The 19,828-nt window shown below is 44.8% G+C and overlaps 1 protein-coding gene across 9 annotated transcripts; it reads right to left on the bottom strand.

Moving 5' to 3' along the window:
- Positions 1-1,152: 1,152 nt before the first annotated feature.
- PEX5 (peroxisomal biogenesis factor 5) lies at positions 1,153-17,900 on the bottom strand. Of its 9 annotated transcripts, XM_034645397.1 has the most exons (17): positions 17,748-17,888; positions 17,247-17,426; positions 16,945-17,107; positions 16,576-16,611; positions 16,184-16,316; positions 15,832-15,963; positions 10,516-10,621; positions 9,900-9,990; positions 9,391-9,501; positions 9,065-9,157; positions 8,581-8,700; positions 4,626-4,769; positions 4,349-4,419; positions 3,745-3,957; positions 3,262-3,427; positions 2,769-2,926; positions 1,153-2,592 (listed from the first exon to the last, which is right to left on the bottom strand). In XM_034645397.1, exons 3-17 carry the CDS (start codon positions 17,089-17,091, stop codon positions 2,391-2,393), a joined length of 1,923 nt encoding a protein of 640 aa, XP_034501288.1. In that variant the 5' UTR covers positions 17,092-17,107; positions 17,247-17,426; positions 17,748-17,888; the 3' UTR covers positions 1,153-2,390. The 9 variants fall into 9 exon arrangements, with proteins under 9 accessions (XP_034501288.1, XP_002922260.1, XP_034501289.1 ...); XM_002922214.4 differs by lacking the exon at positions 17,247-17,426 and having other exon boundaries at positions 17,748-17,900; XM_034645398.1 differs by lacking the exon at positions 17,247-17,426 and having other exon boundaries at positions 8,581-8,676; positions 17,748-17,900.
- Between the last annotated feature and the right edge of the window lie 1,928 nt (positions 17,901-19,828).

Genomic DNA, 19,828 nt, shown 5'->3' with positions numbered 1-19,828 from the left:
TGCCCTTCAGAGCCCAGGACACAGCTGTCCCAAGATCACCCAGGTGGTGACAACAGATGCCCTTCTCTTCCCCCCATGGTGTTTTGTTGGGTTTTTCTATGAAAGTATTAACCATGCACTAAGAAAAATTGAAAATTAGAGAAGTATGACAAAGCAGGAGAAAAATCACTCATGATCACATTTTTAGCATAATGGGATATTTCCCTAGTCTCTTTTTAATGCGTGTTTTTCTTCAGATAACCTATAATTTGCTAACCTTTTCTTTCTCATTATGTATGTTAGCATTTATTGTCATTGGAAATTGTTCCATAAATAGAATTAAATAGCTAAACACTTCACTGTCTGGATAATTAACCAATTCTCTTTTAGACATTTTTGTTGTTGTTCAATTCTAACATGGCTATGGACCTTTATCTCCAAATATAAGTACTTGTTTCTATTTTAAAATTTTTCCCCAGGATAGGGGCACCCAGTGGCTCAGTGCGCTAAGCATCTGACTCTTGATTTTAGCTCAGGTCATGATCTCAGGGTTGTGAAATCAAGCCTCATGTTGGGCTCTGTGCTGAGCATGGAGCTTGCTTAAGATTCTCTCTCTCCCTCTCCTTCCGCCCCTCCCTCCTGCTTGTGCACTCTCTCTCTCAAATAAAGAAAAAAATTTCCCCAGGATCAGTACCCATCTTTATATGGCTCTCGATATAGTTCCTAATAAAACCAGGGAGAGCCAGATAAAAACCTTTGGAAAGCATAAGGACTGGAAAAACTACCACAATCCTCCCATGTAATTCAGAATGAAAACAATACCAATTTTATCACAGCCCATATTTCCCTTTAGAGTATTATCACAAGTATGAAAAATGCATGATTGTTAACCAGTGGTCTCTCCTGCTAAACTGTAAGTTCCGTGAATGCAAGGATCTTGTCCATCTTTTTCACAGTACCAGGCATATATTAGGTGCTCAATATTACTGGATGGATGGATGGATGGATGGATGGATGGATGGATGGATGATAGATGGATGGATGGGTAATCAATACACCAATAAGAATTTGAGAGACAGAAGAGGAAAACCGTTAAATACCAATCCTCCAAACACCAACCCACCTCCCATACCCCAACTTCACGCCTGGAAACAGAACTCACACCCATGTCAGTTCCATATATTCGTCATACAAATTTTATTCATACAGTTTTATTTTTAAATCATTTACACATATTCATACAAAGAAAAATAAATTTCAGGATGGAACCTTGGGACCATGGTAGTTTAAAAAAAATCTCTCTGATCATTAGCTACTGAAGACAAGGCAAGAGGCTTAGCAGTCATTTCTGGTGGTTAGTGTATCTCCCCACACAGGGGACAGTTGAGAAGAATCCAAGCTGCTCCCTCAATCTTCACCTTGTGGAGGTAATATGGGGGAAAGGGATTTTTCAATGGTTTCCCCTAGAAACATTTCAAGAAGTACAACAAAAGGCTTATAGTAACACTTAACTGCCTCTTTGCTAGGAATTTGGCAAGGCTGTCATTTCTGAACCAACTTTCTAGAAGAGTTAGCTCAATTCCTACTCGCAGGCCTCTCTAAGAGGAGGGCTGGCTGCACTCACCACACCCCCAGCCCACCTGCTCTGTCCTCCCACCAAAGACCCCAAAACAGAGCCCTTGATCTGACCCCATCTGGTCGCTTCTAGGCTCATTCCCCAAATACGCCATCTTCCTGCCGCACACACAAACACTCTCTGTACAACTGACCCCAGCAACTCCTAAGGACCCCTCAGTGATGACGCCAGCAGTACCGCATGCAGCATTGCACCCAGAGAAGCTGAACTACAGCCAGGAGAGGTCCAGGAGCAACAGAACTATGGGCACCCCTATCAAAACTCAGTTCTGCTGAGCCAAAGCAAAATTTCACCCCAACAGGCCAATTCCTAACATCCCATCCCAGATACGGTCATCACAGGGGCGCACAGAAGAACCTGCCACACAAAACTGCCCAAGAAGCTGTACTATCATCAGTTCCCGGTAAGTGCGGGGAAGGACAGACATCGTAACTGTGGTAGACCCTACCAGAAATGGCAGCTGATGACAAGTTACCCTCTATCTTTGGGTCCTACCCAAAAAGCAGCACCAAGAAAGGGCATGATGAGCAGAGAGATCTGTAGCTGGATGTACAACCCCTGAATTACCAAGGGACTCAGACACAACACAGCTCACCTGCCTACAGTGATGTAGGAAGAACACAGACTACCCACCCCTACGTTGAGGCAGCTCCTGAGAGGCCACGCCGCTTGCGGTCATCAGCCCACCCCCTTAATAGGCCCATTTGGGGAGAGGGAGTCACATCCAGAGCAGGGACCCTCCAAGCAGACACTCACAGGGCAGCCCATCCCACTGTCACTGGGGCAGGCCAAACATAGCTAGGAGGGTGGGCAGATCCCGGGCATCAGCCGCCCCATAGGCATCACTCTGGCCTAACATAGACAATGCCAAACGCAGGGTGCTCCAGATATTCTCCGACATGGCGCCCCCTTCACCCCGAGGGCCCCGGCTTTTCCTCTGCATGTTCAGGGCCTCCAAAAAGTGTTCCACAGCCTCCCTGTCGGGAAGAAGAATGAGAGCTGGTGAGCAAAACATTACTGGAAGGAGGCAGGTCAGCTGGCGTGGGGAGAAAGCTGGGGCTGGTGAGTCAAACAGAGGATCAGAGAATGAGGAACTAGGGTCAAAGGCAGGGAGAAAGAGTTCATTCGTTAATTACTCAATGGACGTCCTCACCGGTGAGCTCCGAGGTTGATGCAGCTGATGCCCAAGTTATAGCGGGACCGTATGTAGCCAGGCTGTAGCTCAAGGGCCCGACGGTACGCAGCTACTGCTTCTTCACTCTGGTTTCCGTTGGCCAGGGTGGCCCCCAGCTTATTCCACAGCAAGTAGTCCTGAACAGGGAGGGAGAAGGGTAGAGACAAGAGCCAGGCTCAGATCCAATTCTGCCCATTCCTCCCTGGCTCACAATCCTGTTTAGCTAACGCATGTTACTATCCCTTCCTTCCTCCTCAACTGTGCATTGCGTGACACACTGTAACTGCTCTCTTCTCACGCAGACTCCCTGACATCTAGTCCAGATGACCCTGCACTCTCAGCCTTCTTTGCCCAATTCTCCCCAGACAATCAGTATATGGAACAGAAGCTCCCGTGACTCCGAAGGTCCCAACAAAGGATCCTTCAATAACATGCAATCATGTCCTATTTCTATTCCTCCCCTGAGGCTCACATTGGGACGAACGCTGAGGGCAGCTGTGAAACAGTCCACCGCCTTGTCATACTCCCCACTCAGGTTGAAAAGGACTCCCAAGCCACACTGCACATCCGGGTCAATGGATGTAGGGTCCAGGCGCACAGCAGCCAGGAAGAGCTCTTTCACTTCAAGAAACAGGGAGCTGGATAAATAGGAAAGAAAAAAAAAATAAATAACACAAAAATAGGTGGATGGATGTGTCTATATTCCTACCCTTCCAAAATAATTCCTTAATTAGTCACTCATACCCCAAGATTCATCAAACTATCAGTCATCCTCCTACTCTCAAATTTCACTTTAGTAACATGTTTTTCTATTTCATCCCAGCACTGCACCATAGAATGCAGACCTCCTTCAAGTGCATCCTGGGTTTTCCATCCCACTCTGAGGTCCCTGAGTCTCGATCCATCCCAGCTTCCAAAAGGTTACCATCTGTCACCCCATGAATCCTTCACTCACTCTGACAACAGAGACCCCAGGATGCGCTTGCTGGGGCCCTGCCCTGGCCCCCCAGCCCCTTCTTCACCACGCACGACCAGATGGGCATAGGCCGGCGTGTAGCGCAGCCAGTCTCGCAGAGTTTCACAGGCCTGTCGCTGCAAGGACTCGTTGGTGAAGCTCACAGCCAGTGCCATCAGTGCTGTCCGGTTACCAGGCTTTAGCTCCAGACACCTGTTTGGACAGAGGTGGGCAGAAATGGTATCCACAGTGACACTGAAATGTAGTCATGGAATGCAGTCATGATGGCCTCACCCACCAACTCCCTCAGATTAAAGATACAGAGGAATGCTCTACATGGGAGTTATTGAAAAAAAATTACAGATATGAGAAGGGGAATGTTCTAGCAACCAAGGAACCAGTGAGGGTCCCACATATAAAATTAAAAGCTGATGAAGGAGTGGGACCAGATATCTCCAATTCACTCCAAACCTGAAGAGTTTCACACAAGAAAACACTCTTGCTAGTGACCAAAAAGAAGACAAGGATCTCAGTCTGGAATCCTATCATTCTAAGCCATTTATAGAGCCCGAAAACCACCTCACCCCACCTTTCAGGTACTCACTTCCGCAGTGCGCTGATGGCTAACAGTTCTTGTTCATTCTCTGCCTGGGTGGTACCCAGATACTGCCAAGCCTAGAGAGAAGGTGCCAGATTCCATTACTCCTGCATTCACCTTTCCAACCTCCCTTCCTCTGGCTTCCCCCACTCAGCATCTCACTCTCACTACCCCACCCCAGGCCATCACCCAGGCCCTAATCTATCTGCACTACTCTGTGGGGCTTCCCTCAAAACTGATGGAAGCAGTCTCTACTATGAGGTCCGAGTAATGAGTCACTCACTTCCATGTGCTTGGGATCCTGCTGCACGGCCGCCTCAAAGAGCAGCACGGCATTTGGCAGGTCCCCCTCCTGAAGTCGCCGCAGCCCCTCCTCAAAAGGCTGGGGGTGGTCACGCAGGGGGTTCTCCTCCTCAAACTGGTACCCCTGGAGGGAAAGGAAGCCAAGTGAAAACCTAACAAAGAGCCATCACAGTCAAAGCAGCAGGAATGGAAGATGACAACCAAGACAGAGGTGGAGAAGTTGAAGGCCTCCAGAAAGGTATCTCAATTAAATGCCAGCAAATTTTCCATATTAGAAAGGAGATCATCTATGACTACAGTAAATCCATTCAGTATCCTGCTCACGCTGCTAGCTCCTGAAAAGCTAAGCAAGTCTACAAACTCTGCTCTATGTTGGGAACAAGCTAATTTTAGGAAGCCCTTAAAGGCCTGTATTTCCACATCCTTGATTCTCTCCACTGGACAGAACACATTTCTTACAGGATCAGCTGAAGATAAGCAGATCTTATGAGATCTTATAAGATAAGCTCTCCTTAGCTATTCAAAGGGCACTTCTTATTTTCCGGCAACAGTGTGAAAATGAATAATGGAAATGCAATGTGGAGTCAGAGGCCCGACCACTCAGATGCCACTCTCACCTAGCTCACAGAGTCACTGTGTGCATTGACTGGATGTTCAGGCACTTTGAAAATTTTAGTTGTTTGCTAATTTCACTCTTAAAACTCACTAATATTAATCTCTATCTGATAGTAAATTAAAGCTAAATCCCAAAATCCTGATGGCAGAAAATGCTTCAGAAAGACACTGTTCTCTTCTGAGGATTTCTCATTTGAGGAAAGAATTACGATGCTACATGCAAAGCTCTGTCTACTGGTATTTCATGTTAGGCGAAGAGGTAACAAGGTAAAATGGGAGTCACTAGTAAGCTGCATGCCTTGAGACAACCAAATAAAATGTCCTTTTGGGGGAGTACATGGTTACCAACACAAACAACATACCAGAATGAAAACAAGATGCAAAATATCAGGCAGAGCCCTTCTCAATGTAGCTGGGGACACGTAAGAATGAAACCATACATAATACGGACATGAGAGAGGCCCTTTTTCACTATTACTGTGGAACTGCTAAAAAACTGGAAATACTTAAATCTTATTAGTCAAGTTCTAAACCATGATAAGTCATCAGATGTAAATTATTTATAAGGAACAGAAATTACATAATTACAATGGAAGTCTAAAAAACAAGACATATTATAGGAGATGGATTAAAAATAATTGTATTAAAAGTATATTCACATTGAGAATAGGTAATGTGCCTGGGATATCTCTGTACAATACGAAAACTTTGAAGGTAAAAAATGACCCTAGACCAGGAATCAGCAAGCCTTTTCTGTAAAGGGCCAGATAATAAATAAATAAATATTTTGTCACAACTACTCAACTCCACCTTTGGAGAGAGAAAGGAGCCACAGACAGGTAAGCAAACAAGTATGAATGTGTTCCAATAAAACTTGATTTATGGACACTGAAACTTGAATTTTATTTAATCTCCACATGTCACAAAATAGTACTTTTCATTTTTTTTTCAACCATTTAAAAATGTTAAAACCACTATCAGCTCACAGGCCAGGCAAAAACAGGTGGCAGGCCAGATTTACCTGTGGGCCACAGTTTGCTGACCCCTACCCTAGACTACAGGTTTCCACAAAATAAATCACCAACCCCCCCCCCGCATTCAACTTCAACTCTTATCTATCATCGATTCACGTTTTAAGCCACCCAGAGGGAAACAGAGATCACTGTCATCTATAACACAATTTCCTAATGAAATTAATTCCTGCCTCTCAGAGCTATTGAGAGCATCAAATGAGAAGGTCTTACTATCAAAAAACATAAAATACTATTCATAAAATAGGTATTATCCTGAAAAGACAAAGTAACACATCAAGGCCATCAGGTTGCAACCACAGGGTTCTTTAAGTGCCCTCTCGTCTGTGCTGTCTAACCTCCTTGCTATTTTATCAATTGCTGATCAGAGAGGAATTTTCACATTTAGAATATTTGCAGAAATGGGAACAAGAATATGCTGGAAGAAGCTTCCACAGCCCACCAAAGAACGCAGCATGAGCTTACGATCGCTGTTGCAACCGAAAAGTCTAATCTGAGCCAGCCGTTAGGTCTGATCCACTGTGTGGTCTACTTCGAAATCTCACAGGATCAATCATCACAGAAACAGGATCACTACTAAGAGTCTGTCCCATCACAGAAACTTCTCCTTTATGCTAAAAGGATATACACTATCTGCTTGAGCTACAGATGTTAAGTTGTCTTGAAAATTTAAGGACCATCCAATAAAAAATAGTATTTTCAGAGACCCATGAATTTATAGGATAATCAGGGTCAGAGTCACGTTTAAAAACAAAGAAAAAAGCACTACTGACATATAATTCAGTAACAGTTAGCATAAAGCCAGATAAAACCTGAACTGTTCATTACTGGTGAATAACAAAGTATAGAACATTTCTGTGGAACATTAATGCAAATATTTCTAGTCCTAAATCTGCAATATCTCAAGGTATCAATGATATCAAATAGGGTTCAAGAATCTAAAAACATTACTTTCAAGTTTTGAATTAAAAACTTTATTCAAAAAAATTTTATTCCACCTAGCAAGTCATTAACATGAGTAAAAAATGCATACAAAATCAGTGCTATGTCTATATTTATCAAAAGCACAGAAATTTTCATCTAAAACTTATAATTTCATCTAAAATTATAATTTATAACGGCAAATTATAGGTTGATAGAACCTATGCAACTTACCAAATTGCTAATACAAATTAATAAATGTATTATCTCCAGGTATTTCCTTGAGTTCTTCCTCCTCAGAATTCTATAGAAGAAACTCTTATTATGGCAAAACACAGGGCAGGATCAAAGAAGAAAGCTGTTTTCTATTATATATAACAGGATAGCTCATAAAAAATCACACTGCAATAGTAAACAAAATCCTATTTTTCCCAGTACTAAGTTTTTCATTGGCTTTCAAATGCTAGCCTTTTCAAAGTTATCTTGAACTTTACTCTTCCCCGTCTTTACACAGACAGCTCCCTGATGTCAAGATCTACCTAAAGCATCCTGCTTTACATCTCAGGCCCTGGGTTTAGTCCCAGAATCCTTTCCCAACCAGATGGGAGCTGAGAAGAGGTATCGCTACTCACCTCCTCAGTTCCTGTTTTGCTTCTTTCAAAACCCAACAATTCTCTCCCTTCCCCCTCATGCTTCAACTCAGAAGCTCAATTATTAACCACATCCCTGAATACCCTACAACCTCAAAGTAGATTTCTTTTCCTACAGTGATACCTCTCAAATAGCATATGCTTCTAAGTCTATGCTATATACAAAATTAGATCATCTTTGACTAACGACTTACTGGGAAATTTTCCTAACACTTTATTTAATATAACTCTTTGCAAACACTCTAAATTGGCACAAGTGTTCAGTACTTAGAGGAACAGATCCAAATTTAAGATAAATTTGTGAGTTAAAAAAAGTAAATAGGTATCAAGGTGTGGAGACAGAGAGATAGTCTACCAATTACCACTCTCTACCAAAGGAGTTACCGATCTCCTCAAAAATGTTCTCAATCAACCTCCAAAGCAGCGTCCTTCATCTGTGTTCTGAATGCATCATGTGCAAATCTCTGTCACAGGTATTATGTCACCATCTTACCATTATTTGACAAGGACAGTCTATTACTATTAATCTGTATGCCCTAGGAATAAAGCATTACCCTCAATTACTGAAGAAGAGTGGGACAAGGGAATGATTCAGGCTTCCTTTCCTAGAAAGGGGCCCAAGGAAGTAATTACTTGAAAGTAAGTACCCTTCAAATTCAGGATTAGAGGAGAAACAACACAACAATGAAACCCTGCAATCTGAGAACCGAGTTCTTACCTTATCGTAAGAAGCAGACGTGAGGTCATCATAGTCAGAAAGCCAGGGGTGAGCCTCGGCGTCCCGTTTCGCCATCTCCTCCAACTCTGCCTGTAACTTGTCCCAGAAATCGACATCAGACTGTAAGGAAGGGAAGGCAGGTAGAAAAGGAGATCCATCATGTTCACCCCATCCCACCCTCAGCGCCACTAGGATGGATTCCCTCAGGCAGTAAATCTTAAATTTCAAAGCGTCCAAGAGCCTCTGAAGAGTTTTTTTAAATGCAGATTCCTAGATCCTACCCCCAGATTCTGATTCTGCAGTGGGAGGTGATGCCCTGGGGTCTGCATTTTTTATAGTTACCCACCCTACCCCCAGCAGTTCTGACACAGAGGGTCCAAGAACATTATGGCATACAATGTTCATCATCTGTGATATTAAAACACCAACTCTCCAATGGAGTGTGTTCCCTTGAGGTGTCTGCTCCTGTGCTATCTGCTCTCACCTCTATAGCAGACTTGGCTCGTTCAAACTCCATATCAAGGGCAGCTGTGTTTACTGGTCTTGTGAACTGGTCAACCCAGGCCTCAGATGTACCCTGTGACAAAGAAGGATGGTCATACCACCACCAACTTTCTGCTGACACCCACTAAGCACCAGCAACCTGGACACTTCTGAGAACATTCTCAGAATCTCTTTCCCACCCACTCAGGACCTGGATGCTACCAAGACACGCTGGCAATAAAATCCCTTATTGCCACTGAACACTGAACCCAAGGCCTGGGGCACCAGCCGGCTCTGAAGTGGGACTAGGAAGTGACGATGTCCTACCTGCTGCTGTATAAACTCTGCTGCCCACTGTTCTGCCTGAGCTCGGCCCGACCCTGCACCGGACTCCAGGGACACCTGCCCCTCGCCAATCTGCCGCACGAATTTCAGGAACTGGGGCACAGAGACACACATAGGCCACTTGGGAGAGGACTTTCAGGTGTGCACTCTCAACCATGCCCAAGAGAAGCCTGCACTTATCCCTCCCCCTGACCATCTCTAGCTGCAGACAAGATTTGCTAAAGACCCTGAAAAATGTCAAGAGCAAAAAGAAAGGGATTTCTGGCCTTAAAGATTTGTGAAGACATAGAAAAGCGAAAGGGTTAGTATGCAAGGAAACGAGGGAAAGAATGTTGGAAGGGAGAAGCAGGAACCTAAGTCTCTGTTCTCCAGACAGGAAGGAACAGACTTCAGATCTTATTTCCTTCTCTTTAAACTGGGGTAAGAGAAGCTAGATTCTTGACTTCCAAGACCAGCTCTGCTGGGCAAAGCAGCAGTGGGATGTGGCTCACCTCGGAGTTGGCCAATTTGGGGTCATCCACCTTGGCCACAAAGTCACTGGCTGTGTGCTGCAGGTCCTCCTCAGGATGATATTCATCATACCTGGAACAGGGAAGGACACACTCGTTCCACACACTAGTCTACCACCACCTTCCCCCCACCATTCCCTACTCCCAACCCACGGCAATCACAGTTCCTGGGGGAGGGGGAAAGAGGGAGGGAGGAAAGACTCTGCTCTCTCACTGAGGACCTACAAATTCCAATTCACATTAAAACAGGACACTTGCACGGAAGTGGCAAAGCACTAGCTACATTCTTTTATCTTTCCCATTCCCAAACCCCTGTTTATAGAGAGAAGGAATACAGTAGCAGCCTCCAAAGTAAAGAGGGAACAGGGCGCATAAGGTAAAGTTACGAACTTCTGGTTAGGACATTTAGAATTCTTGACTCAATTATATCTGAGACAAATTTCTAGGGGTAATAACATAAGTGGGAACCTTAACACAGAAAATGAGGGGACTGCAAGTCAGTTTGAAAATGTGGATGTTGAGAAAGCGAGGGAGGCTGGGAGAACTATCTAGTACTCCTTTCACAAGGATCCATCCAGAAAGAAGTAGCTAGACTCACCAGCGATCCGTGGTTGCTGTTCCCTCAGGCTCTCCCAGCCACAGCTTCTCCTCTGACTGTTCCAGATACTCCTCGGCCCAGCGGGCAGGGGACACAGACAAAGGATCTGCAAGGAGCAGAGGTGGAGAAATCACACAAGGCTCAGTGAAGGATCAGGGAAAGGGAGAGTACAACACATACTCAACTGACGCTCTTATCCAAGCCAAAGCAGATGAGATCCTACTGAATCCCTCAGAGACCCCTGGTCAAAAGAAAACACTCCTGAATTCTCAATATGCAACCCACTCCCAAGGGGCCTGGGGTGGGAGTTACGGAGCTGGAAACAAGAAAACGAATGAGGAGACTCAGGGAAGGAGTATGGACCAAACCCTTTTGCTTGAAGTGCCAGAGACTTCAATAAGAAACAGCAGGCACTTAGGGCCTCCACCTTCCTCAAAGGTCCTGCAGGCAACTGGTAAGGAGCTAAGGGAGAACAGAAGAGCCCCTGCTCCTTAACCAAACCTCCGGTCCGTTCTCCATCAACAGAGTTCACCCTCTCCCAAGAAAACAAGCCTTATATTTCATCTTAATATAACTACCTAGAGAATCTGAGAAGCAGAATGCTGGGCTAGAATTTAAAAATACATTGGTCCACTCCTCCCATTGGATGCCTGTTCCAGTTTTTTCACTGAGACGTAACATGCAAACATGAAAGTACGTGCAGTGTACCCAACGTAAGCGTGCTGCTTTATTAACTCCTACCCGTGAGTACACTCAAATCACCACCACCCAGATCAGGACACAGGTTCACAGCTCTCTCACAGGCTCCCTCAGACTGCCTCTCCCCCAGGAAGAAACACTAGTCTGACTTGTCACTTTTGATTCATTTTGAGGGCTATGTTTTTAAGTGTAATTCTAGAAATTGTCTCAGAAGCTCTAGTGACAAAGGGTGCCACCGCAACATCATAATAAACATAGCAAGGTGACAGATCGAATGAGGGCGCTAAACTCTTTCTCCGCCTCCAGGACTTTGTCCTGTACTATTCTGGGGCAGGAAAAAAAACCCAAACTAAAACAAAACAAAAGCATTAAGACATTGTCCAAAAGAATGAGTAAAACACAGAGAAGGCAGGACGTGCCGTTTTCCCTCTGCTCTGCATTCATACCTTTCCACATCAACACTGAAGTGCCCATCCTGTCTCTGTCCCCAGTTTAAAGATCTGTCAGTGCTTTTAACACTGACAAGGCAGATTCATCTCCTCAATATTAAATATATAACAGAACTGTCTATCCTATTTACCGAGACTTTGCCTGAACAATTTCAACAAAGTCAACACAAATCTGAGAAAGTAATGTCAAAATCTGAAAAAAAAAAAAAAGATCCAGACTCTCAAAATATACCTAATTATAAATAATAAGTATTACTAATATAATAAAAGATGTGGCTGACGACTTTTTTTCGATCATACGATCTCTTAACTTCAAGGACGCTCAACGTTTTTATCCAGATTCCCTCACTAGTTCTTACAGACATTTCTCTTTCCTTTGCCCCAACTAGACTGTTGGCTCAAGAGTGGAGACCTAGTAAGGAAATACTTGATACTTAAGTAGACCTTAGAATGCCTCCTGGTCCCTTTGTCCCATTCTGTTAAAACTAGACACCCTTTCTCCTTACTCTCCAGTCAATCCTTCCTCTCAACTAGAGGATTTTGCAGAAACATACTCTGGCCGCAAGTGCTCCTCAAATTATAGAGCATACTGTTTCTGCGCAATGCTCCTTTCAAGGACAAGAAGCAATGGAAAAAATACAAAGCCATCTGGACTTTAAAAGAGACATGAGGCAGATGAGAAAAAAACCCCAGCGGTGAGAAAAATCATCCTCAAACAGCCATAATCTGGTATTTGGCCACACTAACCACAAGCCTCAGAATTTTCTGGCATTGGGAACCTGTCAGAAGGAGTGAAAATGAAATGACCAAAAGAATTCTCTTTGGTCTTCATGCTATTTTTCAAAAAATTCTCACAGAAAATCAGGTCCACTTGGATACCTGAAATTGAAACAATAAAGACCTACAGACTGGAAGGGACTACCCCAGGTCACATAAATTAGTAGAATCAGAACCAACAATCTAGATACCAAATATCCAATTCACAATGTTCTCTTACTTAGTTTCTCATTGTGTTCCTGACACATCTAGCCCAAGCTCCAAAATCAAGAACTCAGAACTATTTGCTAAATAGCCCAATGGTAAAGAATGTAGGTTCCAGATCAGCCGACTGGGCACTCAAATACCAACACCACCACTTATTCACTGTGCAAGGTACTTAACCCTTAAGTTTCCCTTTCCTTATCTATAAAACAGAGATAATACTAGCTACCTCATAGGGATTGTTGTAAAGACCAAGTGGGATAATGCATATAGAAAGCACGGAGTAACAAGTGTTAGTTATTATCATCATGACTGTCTGCTCACAGCAAACCCATACCGAAAGTAGAAAACATCGCAACGAGATTGTTACTCCTTTTTTTCCACAGCCTTCTCTGCGGCCACTCCTCATTTGCTACTGCTGCCTACCGCTGCCTACCGCTTCTCCTAGGAACGCGCAGGCCTCTCTCATGATCACCGCTGGAACCTCACACACGCCACGTTAGCTGAGGCTGTCTAAATTCAAACCCCTTAAAGATGTATTTCATCCCTACAGCTGAGTCACAAGATGGAGAATTATTTGGCCCAGGAGATTTAGGGGCAGAGGTGGGGGAATGGATTGCATCAAGAAATACGGCAGACTCAAAAATGAGCTTCATGTAGTGATGGAATAATTCTGTAATTCGATTGTGGTGGTAGTTACACAAATCTACACGCATGATAAAACGGCATAAAACCATAAACACACACACAGAGGCATGTAAAACTGGTGCAATTTAATAAACTCTGTGGACTGTACCAATGGAATTGCCTGACTTTGATACTGTACATAACTAACAGTTATGCAAAATATTACCACTGGGGAAAACAGACAGAAAGATACACAGAAATTTCCTCTACATTTTTTGGCAACTTCCAGCGAAACTATAATTACTTCCAAATAAAACATTAAAACAAAAAACAAAAAAAATAAACTGTCAAGGCTCCTTTTAAACTTGAGTCTAGAAACTTAACAACAGGGATTTGAAGATAATAAGGATTTAAATATAACCTCCTTTCATTTTGAAGTCTATTTATCCATAAAGTAATAGGTAACCTATATCATCAATTAATACTAGCAGCCATAAACACTATGAGGATAATAAAAAATGAATTACTAGAAAATTAATTTCCTTTAGCTTTCTCCCAAATCTCAATTCATTTGTTCAATAAATACTGAAGGTCCAGTACATATAAAGCAATATACTACTACATTTGTCATTTTTATAAAGGCAGACCCCAAATAGCTCTCCCTTTCCAGCTCTCCATCTCCCCACCTCCATGAAGCAGGCACTGTCCCAAAAGAATGTATGAAACAGAAGAAATCTCCCAAAGAGGACTTTACAAGTAAGAGAGGTCCAACAGATTGTTCTAAAGTTGTTTTCCACCTAAAGGTTAAGGAAGATTTCACTGATTGCAAACAATTTCAGTAATTATAACAAAAATCTCATCAATCTCAATGCTATTATAGTAGCAATGACTTTTTTTTTTCTGAGTTACCAAAAATGACAGATGCCCACACATTACAAAAGAAGTCTCTCTACAATAAAGAGATGGCATTTAAGTCTACGGTTTGTATGGAAAACTGAGTTTGTCTGGTGGAGGGTGTTTGTTACAACTCAGATTTTCACTTGAGGCAGGTTCCCCGAAGAAGATTCTCAATGATCGCATAATGGCTCCAAGTATGAAGCCTAGAGTCAGAAAGACAGGAGTCTGAATGTCCTCACTGTTACTGAGTGACTTTGAACAAAGTATTTAACCTTTCCAAATCTCAGTCTCCTTATCTATAAAATGGGGAAGGAATACCTACAAGGTAAGTATAACTGTGAAGACCAAATGAACTGAAGATTATCAAGTGCAAAGTACTATTAATGAAACAAAGACCATCTATTGTTCTACCTTAAACTCCAACTTAAGGGTGGGAAAGGGAGTCATGATAAAAGAGATCAACATCTTTTATTAAAGATGAGTTTTAGTTGTTAGATTTGGGGTTTTACCCTAGAAACAGAAAGCCCTATTTTAGAGAATAAAAGTGATGGCGGAAGAAAACAATTAGGTGCCATTAATGATCTCAGGAATGTTCAAGATCTATGGCAATGGGAATGCCCTGAGAGTCTGGAATCTTTGTAAATTTCTCCATTTGTAGCTCTTGTTATTCCTAATTTCTTAAATTGGAAAAAGGCTAACAAATGCTTCTCTTTGAAAGCAATGAGGAAGAAGAAAGTTAAAGAGAACGCGTTCCCGCATACCCCTAATCAGACAGGTTTGGGGGAGAAGAATCAATCCCAAAGGACAGGATGAGCACAGACATTCTCAAAGACGGAGAACCAGGCTGGGACCCTGAAGAGCTTCGGGTGCAGGCCTGGCAGTAGAGCACCATGGTTCAGCCCACACAGGGTCTGGAATCATTCAATCCCAGAGTCAAATCCCCCAACTCCACCACTTACAAAACTGTACCACCTTGGGCAAATCACTTAATCTCAAAACCTATTTTCTTATCTATGTGCTGGGAATAAAAACAGTAGCTACCTCAAGAATTCTCATGGGGATTAAACAGAAAATACACTGAAAGCACTTAATACAAAGCCTAGAACATGGTAAGTACACACTGGCTATTATTGTGAATATTTATTATTATCATCAGGATATGGTCTTTGCCCTCTAAGACCTCATACTTCAGGCCCTTGAACACAATTCCATTTTCAAGGCCCCAACCCTGTTCAAGAGGACTTAATACCAGAATCCCCCTGGCTATGCTTAGTATTTCTTCCTGGGCGACACTGCCATCCATCTAATCTGTGGATCCTCACCACCAAACTACGATAATAAAATTCCAGATAACAAAGAAGTACCTAACTCCTCGTGTTCTCTTCATCCTCTCTCCCATTCTGTCTTTATATAAAGATATAAAGAGATACATAAATATCATCTCCAAAATCTCTTATCCAGTTCAGACCCAATCCCCTCTTTCATGTAAGTTTCAATAACTCCCTATTATCACCTAAGGGAAATTAGGTTCAGTGCCCTAGAGAAATGCGTCAAGAGTCCAGAAAAGACATAGAAGAAATCACTCTGTATCCTACGATTGAGCTGGGGGAACAGAACTTTGCCCCATATGAACCACTTTAGGTTTACCCATGACAAACCTCACCTGTAACTTCAGAGATGAATTCTTGGGACCAGTCGGTCTCATTATAATCCTGAGTTACATCCACAGCATCTCCAGCTGCAAGAAACTCCTGGGCCCAGTTCTCAGACAAGGCCAAGTCTGCCACACCAGGAGCTTAAAAGAAAGAGAGAGAACTAAGAAAAAAAAAAAAAGAAAGAAAGAAAAGAAATGCATATCATTCTATCATGCCTCAGGAACCCTGAGCGCACATGAAAACGCTTTGTCCCTTTTGTCTCCTTCTGCATCTCAGTTCCCCAGTGCCCGCAGCATCCAAATATGGAACCCCCTTGCACAGAAAATGGTGATCTGCCCTCCCACCAGACTCTAGACCCACCTCTCTGGGGTGCCTGGCGTAAGTTTGACTGTTCAATCTCCTGCATTTCTGCCAGGAGGTCATCCATTTTGAAGGTCTGAGGGGCACGGGATACAAGTGGTGCATTCTGGTCCTGGAGAAATTCAGCCACCAGCTGCCAGGAAAAAGATGATGAACTCAGAGACACAGCCCAATGACGAGGAGACACTAACATCAAATACAAGCAAAGGGAAACACAGAAACTACAGATTTGGAAATTTCAAAGAATACATTTTTAAAAACAAGCAGGAGAAGAAATAAGGCAAATCTCATTTGGTCAGGAAGCTCCAAAGAGTGAAATATAAATGAGCCTCATTTAAAGTAAAAACACAATGGGCAAAAAAAAATGGGGCAGAAGAGACTGGTATGTTTACCTCATCTTCAGAAGCTACTCCCAAAGGCTTAGAGACCTAAGACAGAAAAGAAAGGGAAGCAATATGGTACTGTAATGAAATCCACACAAGCAACTCAGTTAAACAGGAGTTAAAATTCCAGCTCTAGCATTTAGAGTGACCTTTGTTTGGCAAGTCACAAAACTTCACTGAGCCCGTTTCTTCACCTACAAAATGACTGCCTTCATCTGTATAAAGATGTACAATGCTCAGTACAGTGTTAAGTAAACACTCATTAAGTAATAACTACTATTACCTGCAACACAACAGAAAAAGCAGTTATCCCAAAGCGTTCATCTGGCCCCTCCGTCCCAGGCCACCACTCCAGTTTTCTACCTCAAGAACACTCACCGCCTCAGACGCTGGGGTTCCTGGGGGCCAAGGGCCAGGCCTCAACCCCTCCTGCCGAAGGGCCTTGTCCTGGGTGAAGTGCCCGGCCAGCTTCATGAGCGGGTTGGCACCCCCGCATTCGGCCTCCACCAGCTCCCGCATTGCCATGGTGACCGCCAGCTCACTGACGGGCAGAGAAGGTTTGGAACTGAGGTCCCGTTGCCAGATCCTTTCCCCACCCCACAACTCTGCCCAAATCTGGGGGGAGGCGGGCGGACTTCTGTCCCAGGTTGTTAGCCACTCGCCACCCTCCACCCCTGTACCTTTTTGCTATGGCCCCCACCTCTGCCAGGAGTCCGAGAGGGGGCCGCTGCTCTCCTGCCGCCCACCTCAAAGGCCACAGCTTTCAGCCTGGGCCTCTCCAGAGGCCTCCACAACTGCGGTCTCAGGCGGAGGCACCGGCCGGCAGCCGCCCCCCACAAAGGGGCCTGGGCCCCAAGGGACTAAGGGGGACAATTCCGCAGTTGGGCTTTATCGGGGCACTGGACGGGCAAGGAAGAGTGGGAACCCCGCCAGAGCGTAAGCCCAGTCCCCCCAAACCCCCCGTCGTCCGGCGAGCTCCGCGGGGAGCCATTCCTTCCCAAGTCACCTGAGCCCCTCCCTCCATTCGGCGGGTCCCGGCCCACCCCTCCTGCGCTCCGGACCACCCATTTCCCCCGCCCCAGTCGCAGCTCCAGCTCCGCCCTCGGGACCCGCGAGGACCAGGCCAGGACTAGGGAAGACCTGAACGCTTCCGCGCGGCCCCCCCGAGACCCTGCGCTCACCGTCGCGCGCCGCGCCGCGCTCCCCGCCGGGGCACCTGGTGCGGGCTGAAGGGGGAGGGAAGAGGAGGGGGCGGGAGGCCAGGGGCGGGGCTCGGGCTTAAAGGGGCCGTGGCTACCGCGCAGCCGTCGCTGCCCTGCGGAAAGCGGTTTGTAGGGGCGGGGCATTAAGGCTGCGACGCAGCGTGACGGAAGGAGCTGTGAATCTTAAAGGGGAAGACCGTTTTAAAGGGGAAGTCTTGGAGCGGCGACGCTTAGAGCGTCTGAAAGGATCACCAGCTCTAGGACTGGTTTGATGGAAAGCTCAAAGAAGAATGGAGCTAGGAGGGGCTTCCTGAGCTTTGAGGGAAAGCCGAGGGAGAGGAATCCTGGATTCAGCCCATCCTGAGTCTTCCCTGGCGGCGCATTGTGACCCAATGGGATTTCCTCCCCTTTCTGGGCCTCAGTTTCCCCTTCTAAAAAGGGACTGACTTGTCTTCCTAAGCCCCAAAGCAGGTTAAGAGAAAGGCCCTAACACGGGAGTTGCAGGGGTCAAATCCGAGGCCTTCCCCAGCCCTCTAAAGATGTCCACTTCCAAATTGCCCCTAGAGGGACATCGTCACAGTCTCCTTGGAGACAGAAGCCTGCCCCCAATCCCTCTGCCACTTCTGCGTAGTGGGGAAAATATCACTGGATGATGACAAATTCCGGAGACTAAAATAGGGTCCAACGCATTCTGAGTCCTCAAGCTGGTAACATACAGGGAAGGTGCACAGTGAATCACTCCTCTTCCCTCCTTCCTCCTTCACCCATGGTCAAGGTCACCATGGTGGCCGTATTCCCACTGGTCCAGACTGGGAAAGCACAGACATGATCCAAGAAATGATTTTCAATCACGGAATAAGCCTCAGGCCCCACCATCTGCCGCAACATTGGCTCTGATGTCAAACTTCAAGGTCACAGGAAATAAACCCTTATATTTCACGTGGCTCCAAGACTAAGGGAGTCCTGGTGCCACAAAGAAGGGCAGAAGGGGCTCAGGGCTGCTGGTAATTGAGCAAGGACAGGTTAGTACCAAAAGGACAGAAGCACCATCCTAGCCCAGGGTGCAGGAGAGGAGACAAGTAGACAGCAGGTGGCGCCCTGGGCCAGGCTTGTTTCCTGGCTGCCCAGCAGATTTCAAAGGTGTACGCCCCAGGGGACCAGAGGGGCTTGGCTCTGTAAACTTCCCTGGCAAAGGAAAGAAGCTACTCTGACACCTCAAGGTAACAGAATGGCAGGGCAAACCTGGAGATTGTGCAGAATTTCTCCTTTTCCTTACCTTTTCACCATCTTCCAGAACCCCTGCACCCCCCACCCTGCTCCTTTTCCCTAGAGAACACAAATCCCAGCCATCCCAGTGCATGTTCACTGTTCTCAGCTGCCACTGTAAAGAAAATAACTAGTACCTAATAAACTAAACCATGTGGAGGAGGAAGGGACGCTCTGTAAAATGTAAAGGATCCCTGGAGAGGGGAATAAACGTTTAATTGAAACCATATGATATGGTAGAATTTTAGAAAATCAAGGCAACCAGAAAGGACTTCCCAGTACCACTCAAACCATAGCACACACATAGCCACATGCTCTGCTAGGAGTTTAGTAACTGATTATCTATAACTCATTATGTGCCTGCCTCCGAGGAGATGATAATAATGATCATAACTGAGGTTTATTTGATGCTTACTAAAACCCAGGCATTGCACTAAACACTTTATGGGCTGTACTGCTTTTATTCTTCATAATACCCCCTATGAAATAGGTATTGCCAGCCAACCCACTTTGCAGATGAGACTTACCCAAAATCACACAGCTAGAAAGTCAAAATTCAATCCAGACATAACTCCAAATACCTACCCATTATGAAACACTGCCTCCCAATCTCAGAAAAGCCCTATTTATAAGTTCCAGAGAGCTTTGTCTCCCAGGCCACAGAATTCTGCACAGAACCTGGCTTACAAGTCCAAGAGGGATTCGGGGGCTAAGAAAGGACTAATAAAGCTAGTTGGTTGTCTAACATTCAATTTATTGAAGTTCTAGATTTAAAATACTAGGTTCAACTTTAA

The sequence above is a fragment of the Ailuropoda melanoleuca genome, chromosome 16 (assembly GCF_002007445.2).
Source record: "Ailuropoda melanoleuca isolate Jingjing chromosome 16, ASM200744v2, whole genome shotgun sequence".
Classification (NCBI taxonomy): Eukaryota; Metazoa; Chordata; class Mammalia; order Carnivora; family Ursidae; genus Ailuropoda; species Ailuropoda melanoleuca.
Note: the sequence above shows the minus strand (reverse complement) of the source record. Positions and strands in the feature narration are given on the sequence as shown.